Below are 23,405 nucleotides of genomic sequence, written 5' to 3' on the forward strand. Positions count from 1 at the left end.
CCCCGACGACGAAGTCTCGCGAGAACAGGCTCGAAGCCGACGCCAGCCTCCGCCCAACTCTCGCGAGAGCGGGGAGCCCCAGGTGCGGGGGGGGGGGGGGGGGGCGGGGGGGAGGGAGGAGGCCGCCCCCCTCCGCGGTGGGCTTCGGGGAAGATGGCGGACGGCGCGGGCAGCAACGGGGACGCCGTGGTGGTGGCTGTGCCCGTGGGGAAGGCGGCAGGTGAGCGTCGGGGGGCTGCGCGGGCACGGGCCCGGTTGGTGCCTCAGAGGGGTGACCGTAAGAGGGGCGCAGGGAGGCGAAGTCGCGTTCGGCCCCCGGGCTGGGAGGGGAGCGGGGCCGCAGCCCCACCTCGGGGTCGGGTCACGCTGGATGGCGCCGCCTGGACGCTCGGGCGGAGGCTGGACCCACCCCCGGCGGCCCCGCCCCTCTCTGGCCACGCCCACTTTCGCCCCGATGGCCACGCCCCCCTCCGCCGCTCTGGCCAATGGAGACCAAGCCCCCTTATCCAGACGCGCCCATTGGACCTCTGGAGGTCGCGCCCCCTGTGGTCCCGCCCCCTCTGGAGCCTGGAGACCACGCCCCCTTTGCCCGTCACTTTCTTTGTCCCGTGGAGGCCACGCCCCCTCTCTGGTCACGCCCACCGTCCCCTGGAGACCACGCCCCCTTCTTCCATCGCACCCATTGGTCCCTCGACGACCACGCCCCTTCTCTGACCACGCCCTTTTGGTCCCTGGAGACCCCGCCCCCTCCTTCCGTCGCACCCATTGGTCCCCTGAAGACCACGCCCCCTTCATCCACCACGCCCATTGGACCCCTGAAGACCACGCCCCTTCTCTGGTCACGCCCCTTTTGGTCCCTGGAGCCCCTGCCCCCTTCTTCCATCGCACCCATTGGTCCCCTGAAGACCACGCCCCCTTCATCCACCACGCCCATTGGACCCCTGAAGAACACGCCCCTTCTCTGGCCACGCCTCTTTTGGTCCCTGGAGACCCCGCCCCCTCTAGCCCCTGGAGGCCCCCCAAACCTCCTCTCCATTCATTCGACTAGGGGTGGGAAAGAGGTACCTTCAGTAGCTCTCAATCCATCACTCAGTGGTATTTAGTGAGCGCTTACCATGTACAGAGCACTCAACTAGGCACTTGGGAGAGTACAGTGTAGTAGACACCATCCCTGCCCTCCTGGAGTTTACAGACTAGGGTACACAGATCACTGTACTGAGTGCTTGGAGTCCATGGGGTGGTAAACATGATCCTTGCCCTTACGTAGCTTAGAGCCCTCTGTGTGCAGAGCACTGCACTAAGCATTTGGGAAAGTAATAATAATAACGTTGGTATTTGTTAAGTGCTTACTATGTGCCGAGCACTGTTCTAAGCGCCGGGGTAGATACAAGGTGATCAGGCTGTCCCACGTGAGGCTCACAGACTTAATCCCCATTTTACAGAGGAGGTAACTGAGGCCCAGTGAAGTCAAGTGACTTGCCCAGAGTCACCCAGCTGACAGGTGGCAGAGCCGGGATTAGAATCCATGACCTCGGACTCCTAAGCCCGGGCTCTTTCCACTGAGCCAGGATGCTTCTAGACCACAGTAGGGTTGGTGGACATGATCCCTGCAATCAAAGTGCTTATAGTGTAGCCAGAGGGACAGACTGATGGGGGAAGCAAATTGTGAGGCCATAATCAATAGTATTTATTGAGTGTTTATGCGGAGCACTGTCCTAAGCACCTGGGAGAACACAGCAGACTGTAAACTCCTAGAGGGCAGGACCATCTCAAATAAAAAGAATCATAATTGTGGTATGTGTTCATTCGTTCATTCAGTCGTATTTACTGAGCACTGTACTAAGCGCTTGGAAAGTACAATTCAGCAATAGCGGGAGACAATCCCTGCCCACACTGGGCTTACAGTCTAGAAGGGGGGGGAGACAGGCATCAAAACGAGTAAACCAGGCATCAGTATAAATAAATAGAATTATAGATATATACACATCAAAGCAAGCAAACAGGCATCAATATAAATAAATAGAATTATAGATCTGTATATATCTAGACAAGTGCTGTGGGGCGGGGAGAGAGGGGTAGAGCAAAAGTAGCGACGCGGAGGGGAGGGTGAGCTGAGGAAACGGGGGCTTAGTCTGGGAAGGCCTCTTGGAGGAGGTGAGCCTTCAGTAGGGCTTTGAAGGGGGAATTGTGGAGGATTTGAGGAGGGAGGGCGTTCCAGACGTAGGACGTAGGCCAGGGATTGACGGCGGGACAGGTGAGAACAAGGCACGGAGGAGCAGAATGTGCGGGCTGGGATGGAGAAGGAGAGAGAGGGGAGGGGAGGTAGCAGGGGGCAAGGGGATGGAGAGATTGGAAGCCAATAGTGAGAAGTTTTTGTGTGATATGGAGGTTGATAGGCAACAACTGGAGATTTTTGAGGAGGGGGGTGACATGCTCACAATGTTTCTGTAGAACGATGATCCGGGCGGCAGACGGATGGACTGAAGTGGGGAGAGACAGGAGGTTGGGAGGTCAGAAAGGAGGCTGATTCCGTCATCCAGTCGGGACAGGATGAGTGATTGTACTGACACGATAGCGGTTTGGATGGGGAGGAAAGGGCGGATCTTGGCAATGCTGTGAAGGTCGGACCTTCAGGCTCCGGTGAAGGATTGGATGTTTATATGCCCTGCACCGGGGTAGATGCAATCAGAGCAGACACCGTCCCTCTCTCGCTTGAGATGCCGTCGTACTCTCCCAAGCCCTTAGGACAGTGCTCTGTGCAGAGAAAGTGTTCTATAAAACTGACTGCTTTTGTAGGTAGGTGTAATCCCCGCCATGATCGCAGTAAAGCCGAGGAGGCCGGAAGGATCAATAACTGCAGCTTTGCTTTACTTCAGTGAGCTGAGTTTTTAGCTGGAGGAAGTAGTGGATTGCTTTGCTTTCCAAGGTTAAGTTATGGTGAGGATTCAATTCGGCTTCTAGTTTACTATGAAACACCGCCTACTTTTCTCAAAGAAAAGGGCACCGAGCCTTACCTAAAGCCTTCCCTCCGGGAGAATAGATCGTCATCATCATCAGGGAGGGAGCAGGCGGGTAGGTGGGCAGGCCCTCAGGGACGTCTTCTTGTCTCCCTTCCAGTGGACCGTATGATCCAGGACAAGAACCACCTGTTCACCTCCACCCAGTGTAAAGTGTGCAGCGCCCTGCTCATTTCCGAGTCCCAGAAGCTGGCCCACTACCAGGTATTCCCGGGTCTTGGGGGTCGGGGGTGGCCCTGGGCCAGAGTTGGGGGCCTGTGAGTTGGGGGTCCTTGCCAACACTGAAGTTCCCCCGGGCTTTCGGGGAGCGTCTTGAGGGTGGGATCGGGACGGGGGGGATAGTGAGGTAGAATGAGGCTCGAACTCGCCAATAAACCTCCGGCAGGGAATGAGTAATGTCACCGCACACGTTGACGACGTCCCATCCCGCCTTGGCCTTTGTGGCCCGAAGAATGAGTCCCCGTGACATCCAGGGTCGTCCGGCTTCCCGCGAGTCCAGGCCAAGGGGCCAGTCGAAACCGTCCTCCTAAACGGAACGTCAGTCAGTCGGTTATATTTACTGAGCGCTTGGTGCGGAGCACTGGACTGAGCGCTTGGGAGAGGACAGTAGAACAATAAACAGACACATTCTCCGTCCACGACGAGATTACAGTCTAGAGGGAGATCGTCTAGCAAGGCGCCAGCCAAAATGGGAGCGGGCCGAATCGAGCGTCGGGCGAGGCGTCTGGGTGATTTCTCACTGTTTCCCGGGGCGGGTGGGGCTCCTTTCCAGAGCAAGAAACACGCCAACAAAGTCAGGCGGTATCTGTCCATCCACGGTGAGGAGGAGTTTACCCAGGGGAAGAGGATGAAGATGGATTCCTCACGGGTAACCGGACCCTCGGGGACCCCCCCTCACACAGAGCGGCCAGTGGTTCCGGGAGGGCAGGGACCTCTCAGCTGAACAGTGGGAGAGACCACTTGGGCTGCCCTCACCCCTCCGGGACTCGACACTGAAACTCCAGCTTTCCATGCCCGCTGGCCCGCCCGCCCCCTACCTCCGGGCCCCGTCCCCCCACACCAACACACCTCGACCTCCAGAGGCCAAGAAAGCTGTCGGAGAATCTGTTGAAGGTGTTTATGGAGCCCTTACGTATGCGATAGAGAAGCAGGGTGGCTTAGTGGATAGAGCCCGGGCCTGGGAGTCAGAAGGTCAAGGGATCTAATGCCGACTCCGCCACTTGTCACCTGTGTGACCTTGTGCAGGTTGCTTAACTTCTCTCTGCCTCAGTTACCTCATCTGTAAAATGAGGATTAAAACTGGGAATCCCATGTGGGACAGGGACTGTATCCAACTCAATTTGCTTTTATCCACTCCCGCGCTTAGTACAGTGTCTGGCACATAGGAAGCACTTGACAAACATCTTTTTTTTTTTGGACTAAGCACTTGAGAGAAGACAATAGAGTAGGTAGACAAGATCCCCGCCCTCAGGGGGCTTCCAGTCTAATGGGGAAGGCACACTTTAAAATAAGTTTCAGACGGGAGAGCAACTAAGTATAAGGACGTGGATACAAGTGCAGTGGGATGGGAATGTCGGCACCCCTTAGGGTTGAAATAAAGTGCATGGGAGAGGCTGTAGGGAGGGAGAATGGGGCGGGGAGATGAGACGATCTGGAGGGGGTAGGATTTCAGCAGGATTTTGAAGATGGGGAGAGCGGTGGACCGTTGAATAAGGAGGGGGAGGGAGTTCCAAACAGGAGGGAGAGGTGTGAGCAAAGAGCCTGAGGATGGTAGAGGTTATTTATTTATCTGTATTAATGTCTCTCTCCCTCTCTAGACCGTGATCTCGTTGTGGGCAGGGACTGTGTCTGTTGTTGTATTGTACTCTCCCAAGCGCTTAGTGCAGTGCTTGGCACACAGCGCTCTGTAAACACGATTGAATGAATGCATGAAGGGCTGGTGAATAGGTCGGCGTTGGATGAACAAAGTGTGCAAGCTGGGATATAGTGGGAGAGGGGGAGGGGGAATAATAACTTTGGTCTGTGTTTACTGCTTAGAGATACAAGATCATCAGGTCCCTCAAGGAACTCGCAGTCTAGGTAGGAGGGAGAACAGATACTGAGTCCCCATTTTGCAGGTGTGGCAACTGAGGCACAGAGAAGTTAGGTGACTCGCCCAGGGTCACAGAGCGGGAAGCCGCAGAGCCGGGAAGAGAACCCAGGTCCTCTGACTCCCAGGCCCGGGCTCTTCCTACTAGGCCACGCTGCTTCTCCTAAGGAAGTCACGCCAACCAATGATCAAGCCCATTCTGGAATCCGGCCCCAGCCCGGGGTCTGCTCACCGGTGCGAGGGGTGTTCCGAGGGAGGAGTTTTCTAGAGGAGAAGTTCTCTCGGGTCCCCGAGTCTGCCCGGGACAGATCACCTCAGAACCCCAAACCCCCGGGCAGGAACCCGAGCAAGGACCCAGAGCAGCCCGCGGGGTCAGGGCCGGAAGCAGGGACCGGGCTTTCTCCCGGTGCAAAGCCGAGCTGAGGAGAGGGGAGGAGCGGGCTTAGTCCCAAGCGCTTAGTACAGTGCTCTGCTCATAGGAAGTGCTCAATAAATACTACTGAATGAGCGAATGAATCCAGGCTGGGCCCTGGGAGCTGGCTGTTCAGTGGGCAAAGGCAGGCGACGGATGCCACGTCAGTCGTATTTTTTGAGCACTTACTGCGTGCAGAGCACTGTACTGAGTGGTTGGGAGAGTCCAATAGAACAGTAAGCAGACACGCTCCCTGCCAGTAACAAGCTTACAGGCCCTTCCCACCCCGGGCCTCCTCGCCCTCCTTCTCCTTCCCTCCTCCCAGGCAGAGCAGGGGCAGCAGGGCCAGGGGTGTAAGTTCCCCCCACCAGGGGGCGCAATCCAACAGCCATTCACTGCCATGATGATGGCATTTGTTAAGCGCTTACTATGTGCAAAGCACTATTCCAAGCACTGGGATAGATACAAGGTGATCAGGTTGTCCCCCATGGGGCTCACGGTCTTAATGCCCGTTTTATAGATGAGGTAACTGAGGCCCAGAGAAGTGACTTGCCCAAAGTCACACAGCTGGCAAGCGGCAGAGCTGGGATTCGAACCCATGATGTCTAACTCCCCAGCCCGGGAGCTTTCCACTGAGCCACGCTCTTCAGTAGATGGAAGTGATCCGAGGCATCTGTCAATCCATCGATTTATTGAGCACTTACTATGTGCAGAGCCCTGTACTAAGCGCTTGGGAGAGTACAGGGTAACAGAATTATTGGACACGTTCCCTTCCCATAACGAGCTTACAGTCTAGAGGGGGTCAAGTGCAGACTATGTGCCGAACACTGTGGGAGATGTAACATCATCAGGTCAGTCCCTGACCTCCCAGGGGTCTCCCAGTCTAGGGAGAAGAGAGGACCGTTACGGGATCCCCATTTTGCAGAGGAGGAGACTGATTTCCAGAGAAGTAAAGCGGCTTGCCCCGAAATGAGAACCCAGGTGTCCTGCCTACCCACCCTGTGCTCTTTCTACTAAGCCTCACTGGGTGTTGGTTCCCCCTCTCGGAGGGGTGGGGGCTAAGAGGGCCTGGGTTCCTGGTCTCTGTGTGTTTGGGAACCCCTGCTTTGCCCCGCACAGACTTGCCTGTCGCATCTTCCCTTTCTCTTAAGTGCCGGTCGTGTGGCATGGAAGGCGGAGGCCAGTGGCCCACCTTCTCCCAGGGAGCGGCCAGGCATCTCAAGAAGAGCGCGGCCTGACGGGGCAGGAGTGGTTCCGTCTGGGCCTGACCTGGCAGCCTCCCGGTCCTGGGAGGCTGTGGGAAGGGGGCGGGCGCCCACCGGGAGCGTCCAGCCAGAGGAACGGTGGCAAAGGCCCCGGGACATGCTTGGGGGGCTTGCCCGTCGCTCCGTGGGGCCAAGGCCGGGCGGGAAGGCCTCCTTTCCCATAATCCGACACCATCCCGCCTCACCCGGAGCATGCGGCCACTGCCTCTCGGAGCCGGATACTGAGCCATCCTGAGGGGAAGTAGTGCGCGAACGAGGGAATGGGGGGCTGACGCGTCCCGGAGCCATACCGGAAACTGGGGTGGACAGAAGGCGCTGATCCGTAGCGCAGACCCCGAACTAACCTGCAGACCTCCACCCGTTCTTTCTCCCGGCCAGGAGGGCGGCCGAGCCGAGGACAGGAACAAATGCTGCCCTGTCTGTAACATGACCTTTTCCTCGCCCGTCGTGGCCCAGTCGCACTACCTGGGGAAGACCCACGCCAAGAACCTGAAGCTGAAGCAGCAGCAGCCACAGCAGCAGCCCCCCCCACACCACACCGAAGGTACCGCCCGCCCTGCCCTGCCAGCCACAGCCCCGTTCCCCTCTTCCCCCTGGGTTGCCCGTGGCGGCCCCAGCGGCCCCCCATGGGACACTGGCCAGTTGCTCTGGCCCTGGGGGCAGAGGGCAGTTGGAATTCTCTGGGAGGGGCCGCCATGTTCAAAGGGAAGTCTAGAATGGTATCGCAACTCTCAAAACCCACCTCCCACCTTGCCTCCCTCGTCTCTCTCTATCTCTGTCTCTCTGTCTCCCTCTTCCCCCCGCCTCCCTCTCACTGCCTGGTTAGAAGAGGTTTTGTCTGTAGCCCCCAGAGGGGCCCAGAGCCAGGTTCCCGAGTCCCCGTTGCAACCCAGGGTTGCGGGGAAGGGGAGGACATTTTGGCCCTCCCAAGGGTGCATGCTGTGCCCAGCGACCGGAGCGCTCGGGTCTTGGCCTGCTCGCCCCGTTACATTCCCCAGCTGCCTCCTCTCACCGAGCCCGGGAGCCGGCCGCAGGGACGTCGATCTCTCCAAGGGCGGCCGGTTCGGGCTGCCCCGCAGCTGGGGACCGGCTGCTCTGAGAGGCTCTTCCCCAGGCTCAGCATGTAAGCAGGGGTCTAGGTCGGCGTATTTCCCTAGCTCCCTGTTCATAGAGCAATTTCCGGCTTCTGCCTCTAGACCCTCCTCTCCCCCACCCCACATCCATCCCTTCCTGACACAAATACCTTCTCACACCCTGTCCTTGAACATGACAGGCCAGAGATGTCCACTCCGTGGCCGTTTTCAGCTCTCCGACAGCCACAGTCGATCAATCAACCAATCAGTGGCATTTATTTAGCACTTACAGTGTGCAGAGCACCGGACCGGGAGCTTGGGAGAATGCAGTACAACAGCAAAATGGGAAATACCTCACGGATGTGGCCCTCCACCCCAATCACCTCCCGCTCCTGGGAGTAGATGTTGTCACCGGTAGTGTGGTCTAGTGGATAGACCCCAGGCCTGAGAGTCCAAAGGAGCTGGTCTCTAATCCCAGCTCCATCACTTCTCTGCTCTGTGTCCTTGGGCAAATCACTTTATTTCTCTGGGCCTCGGTTATCTCATCTGTAAAGTGGGGAATTAAGAGTGTGAGCACCATGTGGGATAAGGACTTTGTCCAACCTGATTAACTTGAATCTGCCCAAAATTTAGAACAGTGCTTGGCACATAGTAAGCGCTTAGCAAGTACCATATCTACTATTAATTATTGTTATTCCCAAGATGAAAACAAGGATGCGGGCAGGGCATTCTGAAACGAGAGAAAGATGCCAGATAAACAGTAATCGCCATCTCTCGCCCCATCTTCAAACATACCTTCTTCATTTCCCAGATCCGTGGGGTAGGGGAGAGTCATCCTCCCCACCCGTCCCCGTCCCTGGCAACCTTCCCTCGCCCAGCCAACCGTCAGCCCCCGGGGTCCAGACTTTTCCACCACTGACGCTCAGCCTCTCCTCCCCGCCAGCTCGGGCGAGGCTCCCCACCAGCCCCCCCTCGGCCCCCGCCAGCACGCCCTCTCTCGAGGTGAGCCAGGACCCGTCGTCCGATCCGGACCGGTTCTGCCGCCTGTGTCACGCCACCTTCAACAACCCCACGGTGGCCCGCCAGCACTACGTCGGCAAGAAGCACAAGAAGCAGGAGACCAAGCTCAGGCTGTTGGCTCACTACGGACACAGCCCAGACTCCCCTGTGGCTTCTTCCGGTGAGAGGGGGCCCATCGATGCCCTGGTCGCCCCCCCGAGGGGAGGAGGGGGCAGCTGGGAGTGGGGCGGGGGGGGGGGGTCCGTAGCTGGAGGCTCTGGAGAGCCTGGGGGAAAGGTGCAACCTGCAGTAAAAAGCCCCGGCCTGGGAGTCAGAGGATGTGGGTTCTAATCCTAGCTCCGCCCCAAGTCTGCTGTGTGACCCTGGGCAAGTCATTTCACTTCCCTGGGACTCAGTTACCTTATGTGTAAAACTGGGATTAAGACTGAAGCCCTATGTGGGGCAGGGACTGTGTCCAACCTGATTAGCTTGTATCTACCATTTTAAAAAACAAAACAAATAAGCAGCCAGCCCTCCCTCCCTCCCTCAGGCACACTGGGTTCTATCCCTCACTGAACTAGCTACATGGCACAACACACTGTTCTTTAAAACAAACAAAAAAGAGAATCTTCAAACCCTCCTAAAATCACATCTCCTCCAGAAAGTCTTCCCTGCTTAACCTCTCATCTCCCCACGCTATTCTCCATCCCTTCTGTGTCACCTGGGCGCTTGGGTCTTTCTTCTTTAAGCACTTTGAGACTCACCCCAGATGCTTGTCCTCTCCCACGCACTTTCTGAAGTGCTGGGCACAAGGTAAGCACTTAATAAGTACGTGCCATTGTTTGATCGACTGATTGATTGGCAATCCAGAGTACACTGAATACCTTCTCTGGGAATTCCTGCTCGGGAAAGCCCTTCCCTTTCTGAGCTCCTGAAGGTGGGAACTGACCTGCAGCTTCCTAGTGGGAAACTTTGGACCTGGAGCCGGAAGTGAGAGTAGGCGAGACGGGCCCTGGGACGGGGGGCATTTTGGCCATGGACCCTCAGAAGTCCACATCATTTCATCGAGCCTCCGTAGTCACAGTTCAGCTCCCAGAGACACCTGCCCGGGACTTGCCTAAGGTCACTCAGCAGAGAGGTGACAGAGTCGGGATTAGAACCCATCTCCTTCGGACACCCAGGCCCACGTTCTATCCACTAGGCCACACCGTTCCTCTGCTTTGGAGCCAGCTCTTTTGAAAGATGCAGCAGCTTTGTTCTCGATCCCAACCGAGCATCGCTCCTTGAGGATAGGCTTTGTATCTTCTAACATTTTAGGACTCTTCCAACCGCTTAGAGAAGGTTGTCAGTTCCTCGAAGGTGGGGATCATGTCTCCTAACTGTATTGTCTTCTCCAAAACAAGTGCTGTACCATAGGAGACTGTCAGCTTCTTGAGGTCAGGGATCGCATCTACTGCCGTTCCCTCCTAAATACTCAGTACGATGCTCAGTAAATACCTTTGGTTGCTTGATTGACAGGGACTGGGGAGACCAGCTCTTTCCTGAAGACCCCATCCAAGTTGTCAGTGAGCAGACGAGGACTCAGAAATCGTCCCTCCCATCAGTAGTATTTGCTGAGCACTTACTCGGTACAGAGCACTGTATTAAGCTCTCTCGGGAGAGGACAACGCAACAGAGAAGCAGCGTGGCGCAGTGGAAAAGAGCACGGGCTTTGGAGTCAGGGCTCATGAGTTCGAATCCCAGCTCTGCCACTTGTCAGCTGTGTGACTGTGGGCAAGTCACTTAACTTCTCTGTGCCTCAGTTCCCTCATCTGTAAAATGGGGATGAAGATGTGAGCCCCACGTGGGACAACCTGATTCCCCTGTGTTTACCCCAGTGCTTAGAACAGTGCTCGGCACATAGTAAGCGCTTAACAAATACCAACATTATTATTATTATTAACAGAGTTGGCAGCCCTAATCCCTGCTCGCAAGGAGTTTATAGCCTAGAGGGAAGTGCCCGGAGAGATTCCGGCCTGAGGTGGTTGGAGCTTCTGGGAGTGGGGAGGGCTCGGTCAGGGGCCGGGGCTGGCTCCCGAGGGGCAGGGCTCCCGGCGATAGCCCACCGCCTCCCCCCATCCGGCTCCAAGATACCGGCTTAGCTGGATTTCTTAATGCTGGTGTCCATTTCAGCTGGGAAGGGTTACCCCTGCAACACGTGCCACCTAGTCCTCAACTCCATTGAGCAGTACCTCGCCCACGTCAGCGGCTTCAAGCACAAGAACCAGTAAGTAACCTGTGGGTTCTAGGTTGGGCCCCGGGGCCGAGGGACCCTCAAGGCCATTGTCACGGGGTGCGGCGGACCCCCGGAATCGGCCCCCGAGTCTGTCTCTCTGGGCTGGCGGGCTTTGGCGTCTGGGCCTCCCGGGCCCCGTGGTGAGATGTGTGGACGTGGGGTGCTGGGTCCCGGGCCGATCCCCCACAGGGCACCGACCCGGCTCCGCGGGCACCCAGGGTGAGGCCTGGTCGTTGGTGGGCCCGCCAGACCCGACCTCCCCCGTCCCCCTCGCCCCTCTGTCAGGACGCCGGGAGCGGGGCCGGCCCCAGGGCGCTTCGCCAGGCAGCAGTACGTGCAGGAAGAGCCGACCACCCCGGGAGGTTACAGCTACTTCAGCCAGGACTTCTAGAGCAAGGGGACGAAGGCGCTTCTCCCCTCCGAACCGCAGCCGCCTGCCCGGAACACACGACTCCCGCGGGCTCGCGCCCGCCCCGCTCTCCGGACGGCGGGCGGCCAGCCCGGGGAGGTCAGGCTTCCTAAACTGATCGGCTGGAGGCGGCCCGCTAGCCACGGTGAGCTGCCGGGTCGGCGCCTCGGCCCGGGAGTCCCTCGGGCACACGGGCGGGCGGGCGACCCTTCTCACCCGCCATCTGGTCCCCCTGTGCCGTCTCCCCTGGCCTTCTGTGTCCAGCACAGCGTTCTGTTCTTGACCGAGTGGAAGACCAGAAGGATTCTGGGAGCCCTGGCTGGTGCCCTCTAGTAGCCTCCCTCGGGAGTTGGGATTCTTGTTCCCAGGGAGCTCGGGCGGGCGGAAGGAAGTGCAGAGACCCTCCCCCATCATTACTCCCCCTCCCCCGCAACCCGTTCCCACAGCCTGCACTTCCCCGCCCTGGGACGTTCCCAGCGCCTTGGGGTTGTGTAGTCTCCCCAGGCGACAGCTGCTGCCGGCAGGGGGGCGTCAAGCGGGGGGGCGTCAAACGGGACAGGTGGGAGAGTGCCCCCCCCCAGCAGCCCCCTCTTCGGCCCAGCCCCCGCCCGTCAGGAGGGTCTCTGCCCCACCAGGATTCGTTTGCCGCTGCTGGAAGATTGGTCTCCCAGCTGGAGAGCGGACACGGGCCGACCGAGGGGCTTTAGAGGGAGGAGGGGGCCCCGCCGATCCCGTTGTCTCGCGCTGGCCAGGCTGAGGTCCTGTGGTCACGAGGAGCACACGGCTGTTGGTGCGGGGAGGAGGAGACACCACCCCCACATACCTCCGCTCCTGAGGGGTTCGCTGAGTTTTGCCCCCCTCCACTTCCTCCATTACCCTGCCTGCGTCGCGGCCATTTCGGTGAGGATCTGCCAGGCTGCCTGCTTTAGAGGAGGTTGCCCATCGAGCCCCTCCGTCGCAGGGAGGCACCTCCCTGGGGCATGGAGGGAGAAAGAGCGTGCCGTTGGCCACAAGGGCCCCTGGGCACATGGGTCAAGGCCCCGAGGGTGGGCAGTTGCGCACTGGGAGGGGTGGAGGCCCTGGCAGAGATGGGTGGGTTCACTCAGTCCTGCTTGGTGCAAGTCTTTCCAACAATAGAGTGTGTTTCCTAGAGCTGGCTGGCGTGTTTTCTGTGCTGTCCCGCCCCTTCTTCCTGGCACCTGAGGGAGCCCGAGGGGTTTCTCCACAAGGGAACCAATCCTGGATGGTCCGAGGCTTAAAGAGGAAGCGTGTGACACCCTTCCAGACTGGGAATTATCCACGCTTCGCGATGGGGCGGCTCTGGGAGTGTGTTGTCCCCTGCCAGTATCGCGACCACGAACAGCGGCAGACACCACTGCCCTCAGGTGACAGGCAAAGGCCGGACCCTCCCTCCACCCAAGCCTGGCCCTCCCTCGTCTGACGGGGCGCCGAGAGAGCAGAAGCCCAAACGGCAGTTCCCCCCGTCCCGGTCTGCCGATCCACCGGCCCAGCCCCGAACTCCTCCTGTGGCCCAAGACCGGGTTTCACTGGGGTGTAGAGATGCAAAGGGGCCTGGTGAAACGGGCTTGGGACCTCGGTTCAAATCCCGTCTCTTCCCTTGTCTTTTGTATGGCCTCAGGCAAGTCACTTCACTTCTCTGTGCTCATCTATAATGAGATGTTACAAAGAGTTGTTCTCTGTACTCCTTAGACTGGGAGTCCCCAGCTTGATTGGCCCCAGCACTTAGCTCATAGCACTTAACCAAGACAGATGGGGACCCATTCTTAGAGGGCCAGTAGTCGATAAGCTTATATTTGCCCCACGTCCAGAAAGCGGTGACAGGAAAGAGAGATGTGCTAGCCACCTCAGGGCAAGTCAGAGGCCTCATATGAGAGGCAGCGTGGCTCAGTGGAAAGAGCCTGGGTTTGGGAGTCAGAGGACATGGATTCAAATCCCGGCTCTGCCACTCGCCAGCTGTGTGACTTTGGGCAAGCCACTTAACTTCTCTGTGCCTCAGTTCCCTCATCTGTAAAATGGGGATTAAAACTGTGAGCCCCACGTGGGACAACCTGATCACCTTGTATCCCCCCAGCGCTTAGAACAGTGCTTTGCACATACTAAGCGCTTAACAAATACCCCCATTATTATTATATGAGACAAAGAGAATCAAAGATGGCAGGGCCCCAAGTCTAGGCATTCCAAAGCTTGGTAGTCCGCCTGTTCCATTATACCAAGGAAAGCAGGCAAAGTTAAGACTCAGATTTGCTTCAGTCTTATCTGGGAATAGCATTGGATAACGGGAAACACATGCATTTTAAATCAATTCCGTTCCACTTAGCCAGCAGGTCTTCTGCCCTGCACTCACTGACCTAAATGAGTGGGCTTCACGAACAATTTTTAAGTGTTTACTCTGTGCTAAAACGCTGAGGCAGATGCGAGGTTGTCAGATCAGTCCCACTCTCCCCCGTGGGGCTCCCAGACTGAGGGGGAGGGAGAGCAGCTATTGAAATCCCACTTCACAGATGAGTGTAATCCCGACTCTGCCCCTTGCCTGCTGTGTGACCTTAGGCAAGTCATTTCACTTCTCTACAGACTCAAGGGCATGGGTGGTGCAAAAGAGGGCAGATAGTTGGGGGACTTGAGAGGTTAATCAGGGATGGCTTCCTGTAGATGTGATTTCAGAAAGGCTTTGAAGACCGGAGTTTGGCCGTCTGTTGGCTGTGCAAGGGGTTGGCAGTGCCATCTGAGGGAGAGGCATTAGAGGAGTGAAGTGTTGGAGCTGGGGTGTAGTGGGACAGAGGGGAGAGGGTTTTTTGTCTTTTTGGTCCTTCCTCCCCCAACCCTAAAATAGTAGTTCGAATCCCAGCTCTGCCACTTGTCAGCTGTGTGACTGTGGGCAAGTCACTTAACTTCTCTGGGCCTCAGTTACCTCATCTGTAAAATGGGGATTAAGACTGTGAGCCCCACGTGGGACAACTTGATTCCCCCGTGTCTCCCCCAGCGCTTAGAACAGTGCTCTGCACATAGTAAGCACTTAACAAATTCCAACATTATTAAACTCCTCATGGGCAGGGATCTTACCTACCAAATCCTGTACTTTTCCAAGCACTTACTTCCTGGACTCTGTATTCGAGTGGATATGTCAGAGACAAATTTATTCTAGCACTAGTAGGGCGTGGTGGCTGACTGGCAGAGGTCTCCCTGCAATCCAGAGCTTCTTTATATAATAATAATAATAAGCCATTTGTTAAGCACTTACTAAGAGCAGGGGTAGATACTAGCAAATCGCGTTGGACACACTCCCTGGGCCCTGTGGGGTTTGCAGTCTCAATCCCCATTTTTCAAATGAGGCACAGAGGAGTAAAGTGACATGCCCAAATTCACACAGCAGACAAGCGGCAGGGCCGGGATTGGAACCGATGTCCTTCTGACCCGTGCTCTAGCCACTACGCTATTCTGCTTCTCTGTATATCGTTGGTACGGCATCTAATTTAATCAAAGAGTATAATATAGCATAAATACATCAGGATAGGCAGCAATGGGATGGGGTTTTCCCATCTAGTCCCTCCTTTGTTCTCTAGGTGATTAAATCCCACTTCACAGCAGGGCCAGGGGTCCTGATTAGATCAAGGGAGTAGCTTCATCTTGTTTTCAGCTATTCCTTTTCAGGAGGCCGGAGAACAAAGGGAAGATGTGTTGTGAAGTGCGTGCCTTGGTAATCAAGCACAACCAGAGGCGATCGAGCAGGCCTAGAGCTGAAACGGCTCGGAGAGAAGGGGGACAAAATGTCTTGACCATTGTGCTTCCACGGTACAGTGCTTTGCCCACAGCGAGCGCTCAATAAAGACCATCGATTGATTCGTTGGGTAGGCAGGCGGTCGTTGGAGGTTTCTGAGCAGCGTGGCCTAGTGAATAAGAGTACCGGCCTGGGAGTCAGAAGGATCTGGACAGGTTTTTTGGTTTGGTTTGTGTTTTGTTTTGCTTTTTGGGGGAGGTGGGGGTATGTGCCGGGCACTGTACTAAGTGCTGGGGTGGATAGAAGGTCCTCAGGTTGGACACAGCCCCTGTCCTGCATGGGGTTCACGGTCCTAATCCCCATTTATTAGTTGAGGGAGTTGAGGCACAGAGAATTTAAGTGACTGTCCAAGGTCATACAGCAGACAAATGGCAGAGCTGGGATTAAAATCCAGATCCTTCTGACTCCCAGGTCCTTGCTTTATCTACTAGGCTACACTGCTTCCTGGCTCTGCCATTTGGTCTGCTGGGTGACCTTGGGTAAGTCAGTTCACTTAGAACAGCGTTTGGCATATAGTAAGCGCTTAACAAATACTATGCATTTCTCCATGCCTCAGTTCCTTCACCTGTGAAATGGGGTTTAAAACTGTGAGCCCCATGTGGGGCAGGGACGGTGTCCAATTTGATAATCTTGTATACCTCCCAGTGCTTGTTACAGTGTGTGGCACAGAGTAGGTGCTTAACAAATACAATTAAAAACAAATAAAGCAGTGGGGAGAGGGGTGCAGAAGGGAGTGAAACTGTGCAGGGCCTGGGAGGTCTGGTTAGAGTCGAGCAGGTGAGTAAAGTAGCACAACCAGAGAAGCAGCGTGGCTCAGTGGAAAGAGTGGGGCTTGGGAGTCAGAGGTCATGGGTTCAAATCCCGGATCCGCCGCTTGCCAGCTATGTGACTGTGGGCGAGTCACTTTACTTCTCTGTGCCTCATTTACCTCATCTGTAAAATGGAGACTAAGACTGTGAGCCCCACTGGGACAACCTGCTCACTTTGTATCCCCCCCAGCACTTAGAACAGTGCTTTGCACATAGTAAGCGCTTAAATAGCATTATTATTATTATTATTAATAAAGGGTTGCAGGGCAGTGCGGGTTTGGGGCCGGGACCCCTCCCCAGACCCGCACCCATCTGCTAAACCCATCTGCTAGAAGCAGCATGGCTCAGTGGAAAGAGCCCGGGCTTGGGAGTCAGAGGTCATGGGTTCGAATCCCAGATCTGCCACTCGTCAGCTGTGTGACTGTGGGCAAGTCACTTCACTTTTCTGGACCTCAGTTCCCTCATCTGTAAAAGGGGGATTAAGACTGTGAGCCTCACATGGGACAACCTGCTTACCCTGTATCTCCCCCAGCGCTTAGAACAGTGCTCTGCACATAGTAAGCGCTTAACAAATACCAACATTATATTATTATTATTATTATTATTATTATTATTATTATTATTATTATTATTATTATTATTATTAATACATGCGTGTCCGTCCACTAGGGGGCGGGCGAGTCTCCAAGCTGCAGCAGCAGCGCCTCGCTCGGCCGGATGGGGGCGCTGTCAGCCCGGCTCGGCCTCGCTTCTTGGGGGACATTCATTCCTTCAATCGTATTTATTGAGCGCTTACTATGTGCAGAGCACTGTACTCAGCTCTTGGAAAGTACAATTCGGCAACAGATTGAGACAACCCCTACCCAACAACGGGCTCACAGTCTAGAAAGGCCTTGGGCAGGGTCCTTGGACTGCACCTTTCCTTTCGGACCCCAAAGTCCTTAAAGCCATCTCCGGGTCCTACCCTCACCCTGCTTGGCTTTGCATCTTTATTCATTCATTCAATCGTATTTACTGAGCGCTTGCTATGTGCAGAGCACTGAACTAAGCGCTTGAAATATACAATTCGACATCAGATAGAGACAATCCCTGCCCAATGATGGGCTCACAGTCTAATCTTTTCCCTCATTGGTGCCCCCTCACCTCATTCCCCTCTAGATCCCCCCCCACCCCCATCCATTTAATTGTATTTATTGAGCGCTTGGTGTTGTGCAGAGCCCTATAGTAAGGGCTTAGCAAATGTGTTGGACACAGACCTCACAATTTCACTCCCCATTTTACGGATGAGGTAATTGAGGCCCAGAGAAGTGAAGTAACTTGCCCAGGGTCACACAGCAGATAAGTAGCAGAACCAGGATTAGAACCCACAACCTTCTGACTCTTAGGCCCAAACTCAATCCACTACACCATGTTACTTCTCCAGATCTCCCCATGCTCCCACTGCTCCCCCCTAAATCTCCCCATACTCTCTCTGCTTCCCCCTCTAAGTCTCTGCATCCACCCTGGGCTGACCACTCTATAGTGTGGCTTAGTGGAAAGAGCCCGGGCTTGGGAGTCAGAGATCATGAGTTTGAATTCCTGCTCCACCGCTCGTCAGCTGTTCTGGGCCTCAGTAACCTCATCAGTAAAATGAGGACTAAGACTGTGAGCCCCACGCGGGACAACCTGATAACCTTGTATCTACCTCAGTGCTTAAATAGTGTTTGGCACATAGTAAGCGCTTAAATACCATTCTTATTACTCCCCCTCCACCCCCAGATCTCCCCATCTTCCATGTGCTCCCCTCTCTGGTCCCCCCAGATTTCCCCATTTTTCCTGTGCTGACCACTCCGCTCCCCCCAGATCTCTCCATCCTCCCTGTGATGACCACTCGGCTCCCCGCTCTAGATCTGTCCCCTCCTCCCTCCTTCCCTCCTGGTCCCCACGCCTCATGCCAAATTAAGCTGCCGGACACGTCGCCCGCCTGTCTCCGGAGCAGACAGGGTGACAATGGGGGCGGTGGGATGGACATCTCAATAAGGGAGAGGCCTAGGCCGCTCACCCCAGGCGGACCAGATTTCCCTCTGCGACCTGCGGCCCCGGCCCGCTGCATGGGGCCCTCACCTCCGGCCCCGCTCTGGGGCCCACCATTCCTCACGGATTAGCAACTCCCTCCCCGCAGCCCCCAGCCCTGGCTTTCAGGCCCAGTCTCCCACCCTCAGCCCGGCTGGCTGGGGTCGGGAATTCCCAGGTCACGCGAAGGGAGCCGGAGGGAGGGAAGGGGTGTCTGTGCCGGCGGTGATGGGCTGTGTGCCTCCGGGGAGCAGAGTGGACACGAAGGGCAGTCGAGGAAGAGGGGCAGCCGGGACAGTGGGGTTGGAGTCTCCCCTCGCCTTCAGAATTCAGATTTGTGCACGCCCACACACACCCCAGTCCAGGCCTCTCCCTGCCCCCAGTCCCCCCAGCCCCCCGCAGCGCCCTCACAGGGGGGTGGTCTCAGCCTGGCTGTCTCCACCCCAGCCACGGCGGTTCCCGAGCGCGGGGGTCTGGGCCGGGCTCCAGAGACATTATCCCATCCCTTGGGGCTCTGCTGTCTCCAGTGCAGAAATTGGGTGCAGATGTGCCCAGATATTGGGGGCAGGGAGGGAGGGGCGGCACCTGCCAGCTGCAGCGGGGCGGAGCAAGAAGCCGCAGACAGCTGAGCCTACCCCCTACTCCCTCCTCCCCCTTCCCCCCTTTCTCCCCTTCCTCCCTCCTTCCCCCTCTGGTTTTACAGTAAGGCCGATCCTGCCAAGGATAGCTTCAACTTCATTAATATTATTAATAGTAATAATAATTATGGAACTTGTTAAGCGTTTACTATGCGCCAAGCTCTGTTCTAAGCTCTGGGGTAGATACAGTCCCACTCTTAATGCCCATTTTTACCGATGAGGTAACCGAGGTACAGAGAAGTGAAGTGACTTGACCAAGGCCACCCAGCAGACATGTGGCAAAGCATGGATTAGAACCCAGGTCCTTCTGACTCCCAGGCCCGGGCTTTAGCCACTAAGCCAAATAAAGAAGGCAGCGTGGCCTAGTGGAAAGCACGGGCCTGGAAGTCAGAGGGCTGGGTTCTCATCCCTGCTCTACCAATTAATTGCATGCTGTGTGACTTTGGGAAAGTCACTTGGCTTCTCTGGGCCTTAGTTTCCTCAACCGTAAAATGGGGATTAAACCCTACACCTTTCCTACACCCTCCTACTTAGACTGGGAGCCCAGCACTTAGCACAGTGCTTGGCACATGTAAGGGCTTAACAAGTTCCCGCACGCTCCGCTCCTCTGCCGCCCACCTCCTCACCGTCCCTCGATCTCGCCTATCCCGCTGTCGACCCCTGGGCCACGTCCTCCCGCGGTCCTGGAACGCCCTCCCTCCTCACCTCCGCCAAACTGATTCTCTTCCCCTCTTCAAAACCCTACTTAAAACTCACCTCCCTCCAAGAGGCCTTCCCAGACTGAGCTCCCCTTCTCCCTCTACTCCCTCTACCACCCCCCCTTCACCTCTCAGCAGCTAAACCCTCTTTTCCCCCTTTCCTTCTGCTCCTCCCCCTCTCCCTTCCCATCCCCTCGGCACTGTACTCGTCCGCTCAACTGTATATATTTTCATTACCCTATTTATTTTGTTAATGAAATGTACATCGCCTCGATTCTATTTAGTTGCCATTGTTTTTACGAGATTTTCTTCCCCTCGACTCTATTTATTGCCATCGTTCTCATCTGTCCGTCTCCCCCGATTAGACCGTAAGCCCGTCAAACGGCAGGGACCGTCTCTATCTGTTGCCAACTTGTTCATTCCAAGCGCTTAGTACAGTGCTCTGCACATAGTAAGCGCTCAATAAATACTATTGAATGAAAAGTTCAACGAATAACAATCGTAGCATTTGTGGCTCAGTGGAAAGAGCACGGGCTTTGGAGTCAGGGCTCATGAGTTCGAATCCCAGCTCTGCCAGTTGTCGGCTGTGTGACTGTGGGCAAGTCACTTCACTTCTCTGTGCCTCAGTTCCCTCATCTGTAAAATGGGGATTAAGACTGTGAGCCCCACGTGGGGCAACTTGATTCCCCTATGTCTACCCTAGCGTTTAGAACAGTGCTCGGCACATAGTAAGCGCTTAACAAATACCAACATTATTAAACAGATCTAGACTTTAAGATCGTTATGGGCAGGGAAGGTGTCTGCTAAGCCCTTAGTACAATGCTCTGCTACAAAGTGTTCAATAAATACCATCGATTGATTGTTTGAGGAAACTGAGGCCCACAGAAGTGAAATGACTCATCCAAGGTCACAGGGTGCCCCAGGACCTGGGTGTGGACTTGAGGTGAGCAGGAGTCAGCCCCTCTGCTTCCCTCCTTCTCCCTTGAGCACATTCAGCTTCCCCTGGGGACCCCTGCCCTCCCCCGTCTTAGAGCCAGGGGTCACCCCAGGGTTCCCATCGGCTACTTGGGCTTCTCTCCCCTTCCCCCCGCCCCTCACAGAAAGGTCGACCCTCTTCCATTCCTCATGGCCCCTCTCAGCTTCCGGGGGGGGAATTTCAAACTGTGATGGGACCGAGCCCAGAGGGACAGAGGATGGGACACAGCAGCCGGGGCGGGGGGCACAGAGCAGGGGGTGGGTGGGGAGTTGGCTGGCAGGGGCAGGGACCAGGACTGGGGTCTGGGCCAGGGGCTGGGGCTGTGGGGTGGGTCGGGGCCGTGGCCGCCGTCCGCCTCGGGAAGCACAAGGACGTTCTGTGTCCCGCGCCGGCCGGCAGCCAAGAACAATATTGTCGGCACCAGGCAGACCCCCGCCCCCCGCCTCCCCACACACGGCGTCTTTCATAAACTCGGGAACAGCCGCTTTACGGGGTCGACGTTTTTTCACACATGGGAGGTTCTGGGGAGGGGGCTGCGACTCTCCTGGCTCAGCGGGCTCTCAGGCGCCCTTTCCCTGGGACCCCAACCTGCGGACCAGCACCCAGGCCACCAGCACCCCCACCCTGGACCTACCCAACTCCCTGCCCCCCACCCTCACACCCGGGTGGGTTGGGAAATTGATGGGGCTTCCTCCTCGTCCCAGCCCCACCACCCCACCCCAGGAATCCCTGTGCAATGGTTTAAAAAACAAAACTGAAAAGCCCAACCTTTGTTAAGCGCTTACTATGTGCCAGGCATTGTACTGAGCGCCGGGGTAAATCCAAGCTAATCAGGTTGGTCATGGTCCATGTCCCGCGTGGGCTCACGGTCTCAATCCCCATTTTACAAATGAGAAAACTGAGGCCGGGAGAAGCAAAGTGACTTGCTTAAGGTCTCACACAGCAGACACGTGGCCGGAAGTAGAACCCAGGTCCTTCTGACTCCCAGGCCCGTGCTCTATCCGCTAAGCCAAGCTGCACATGGCCAATGCCTTCTTGAGAACTCACGGGGCTTGCCTGTAGACTGTAACCTCATCGTGGGCAGGGAATGTGTCTGTTATACTGTTATATCGTCTTGTCGCAAGCGCTTAGCACAGTGCTCTGCATACAGTAAGAGCTCAATAAACACGATTGACTGACTGCCCGCCCCATCTGTGGACTAACAGGCAAGGGAGGCAGAGCAGCCTCTTAGCACATTGGCCTTAGAGTTAGAAGACCAAGGTTCTAATCCTGTCTTTGTCACCGGCCTGCTATGGGGTCTGGGAGAGTCCGTTTACTTCTCTGGGCCTCGGTTTTCTGCTCTGAGAAATGGGAACATCAATCCCTCCTTCTTGGCGGATGAATTCCGCATAGGTCAGGCCCTGAGTGGGATCTGATGAAGCGCTGAATTAATACCATGCTAATCTGATGAGAGGAGGTTGAAACCATTCTTCCCACTTTAAAGGTAGAGAAACTAAGACCCAGAAAAGACATGGGAAGCAACATGGCATAGAGGATAGAGCCCGGGCCTGGGAGTCAGAAATTCATGGTTTCTAATCCCGGCTCTGCCACTTGTCTGCTGTATGGCCTTGGGCAAATCTCTTCACGTCTCTGTGCCTCAATTCCCTCATCTGTAAAATGGGGATTAAGGCTGCGAACCTCATGCAAGACAGGGACTGTGTCCAACCCGATTTGCTTATATCCACCCCAGAACTTGGTACAGTGCCTGGCACATAGTAAGTGCTTACACAAATACCACAGTTATTATTATTATTATCATCAGCATGCTGCCGGAGTCCTCCCAGTGAGCCCAGGGCTGAGCGGGGTTGGGGAGACAAGGAGCCAGGGGTCTGGGCTCCCATCCAGCCCAGGAGATTTCATGGTGTGAGATGGGGGAAGAGTTGAAGGAGGTGAGTGGGGGTAGGGGGGTGTTCGGGGAGAGGGGAGAAGGGTGCCTTTGTGGGATGGGGAGAAAGGAAAAGGAGCGTGGATTTCTGGTAGGGCCAGGGCCCCGAGGGGAGGGTCTGGAAAAGGGTTGTGGGGTTTGGGGGGGAAGGCAGCGAAGCCTGAATTATGCACAATCTCCCTTTTATGACAGAGGCCGGTGCTGAACAGAGGGGAGGGGCATGGAAGCAGGTTCTGCCAACCTGGGTGATTTTATGATACTTCCCAGGCGACAGGGAGGCGTCGGCTAGCCCAGGCCCGGCAGCCGTGAAGGGCTTTTTGTTTGACTTTGGTTCAGGTTGTAAATCAGCACAATTCTCCCCAGGCCCCTCCTCCCGGCAGTCCTCCTCTACCTCTGGACTGGCCCAGCCCCTCCCAGCTCTCCATCCGCCCTCCCCCTGACCAGAGCTCATGGGTGAACTGTGCCCTCATAGTGGGCGGGGAGTGGGGAAGGGGGCAATGGCCACGGCGAAGGTCCCAGTGACTGGACAATGTTGGCTGGCCTCCCAGAATCCTCTTTGCTAAAACCCGCTTCTTTCCTTGGTCTGGGAGCAGCCGATTCCCTCTGGTTCCTCCGGCACTGACCAGCTTCCTCATCTGTAAAATGGGCATAAAGTACCTACTCTCCCTTCCTCTTAGATTGTGAATCCCATGTGTGAGGGGCAGGAACCTGGGAAGCAGCTTGGCCTAGTGGACAGGGCACGGGCCTGGGAGTTAGGAGGGCCTGGGTTCTGATCCCCGTTTCTCCACTTGTCAGCTGTGTGACCTTGGTCAAGTCGCTGAACCTCTCTGATCAGTTACCTCATCTGTAAAATGGGGATTAAGACTGTGAGCCCCATGTAGGACATGGACTGAATCCTATCTGATTAGGCTGTAAGGACACCAGTGCTTAGTACAGAACCTGGCACACAGTAAATGCTTAACAAATACCATTA

At 56.1% G+C, this 23,405-nt stretch overlaps 1 protein-coding gene across 1 annotated transcript; it reads left to right on the forward strand.

The window, feature by feature from the left end:
* Positions 1-103: 103 nt before the first annotated feature.
* Positions 104-12,691, forward strand: ZNF346 (zinc finger protein 346). The gene is made up of 7 exons (XM_007659194.2): positions 104-220; positions 3,118-3,221; positions 3,790-3,885; positions 7,162-7,327; positions 8,800-9,036; positions 11,028-11,121; positions 11,416-12,691. The coding sequence occupies exons 1-7, from the start codon at positions 154-156 to the stop codon at positions 11,519-11,521; spliced, it is 870 nt and encodes a 289-aa protein (XP_007657384.1). The 5' UTR covers positions 104-153; the 3' UTR covers positions 11,522-12,691.
* The last annotated feature ends 10,714 nt before the right edge of the window (positions 12,692-23,405 follow it).

This window comes from Ornithorhynchus anatinus, chromosome X2 (genome assembly GCF_004115215.2).
Source record: "Ornithorhynchus anatinus isolate Pmale09 chromosome X2, mOrnAna1.pri.v4, whole genome shotgun sequence".
Taxonomy (NCBI): domain Eukaryota; kingdom Metazoa; phylum Chordata; class Mammalia; order Monotremata; family Ornithorhynchidae; genus Ornithorhynchus; species Ornithorhynchus anatinus.

Coding starts and splice junctions, on each gene's coding strand:
- ZNF346 (XM_007659194.2), top strand. CDS start 154: ATGGCGGACGGCGCGGGCAGCAACGGGGACGCCGTGGTGGTGGCTGTG. Junction 3,222..3,789: donor AGAAGCTGGCCCACTACCAG/GTATTCCCGGGT, acceptor GCTCCTTTCCAG/AGCAAGAAACACGCCAACAA. Junction 9,037..11,027: donor CTCCCCTGTGGCTTCTTCCG/GTGAGAGGGGGC, acceptor TGTCCATTTCAG/CTGGGAAGGGTTACCCCTGC.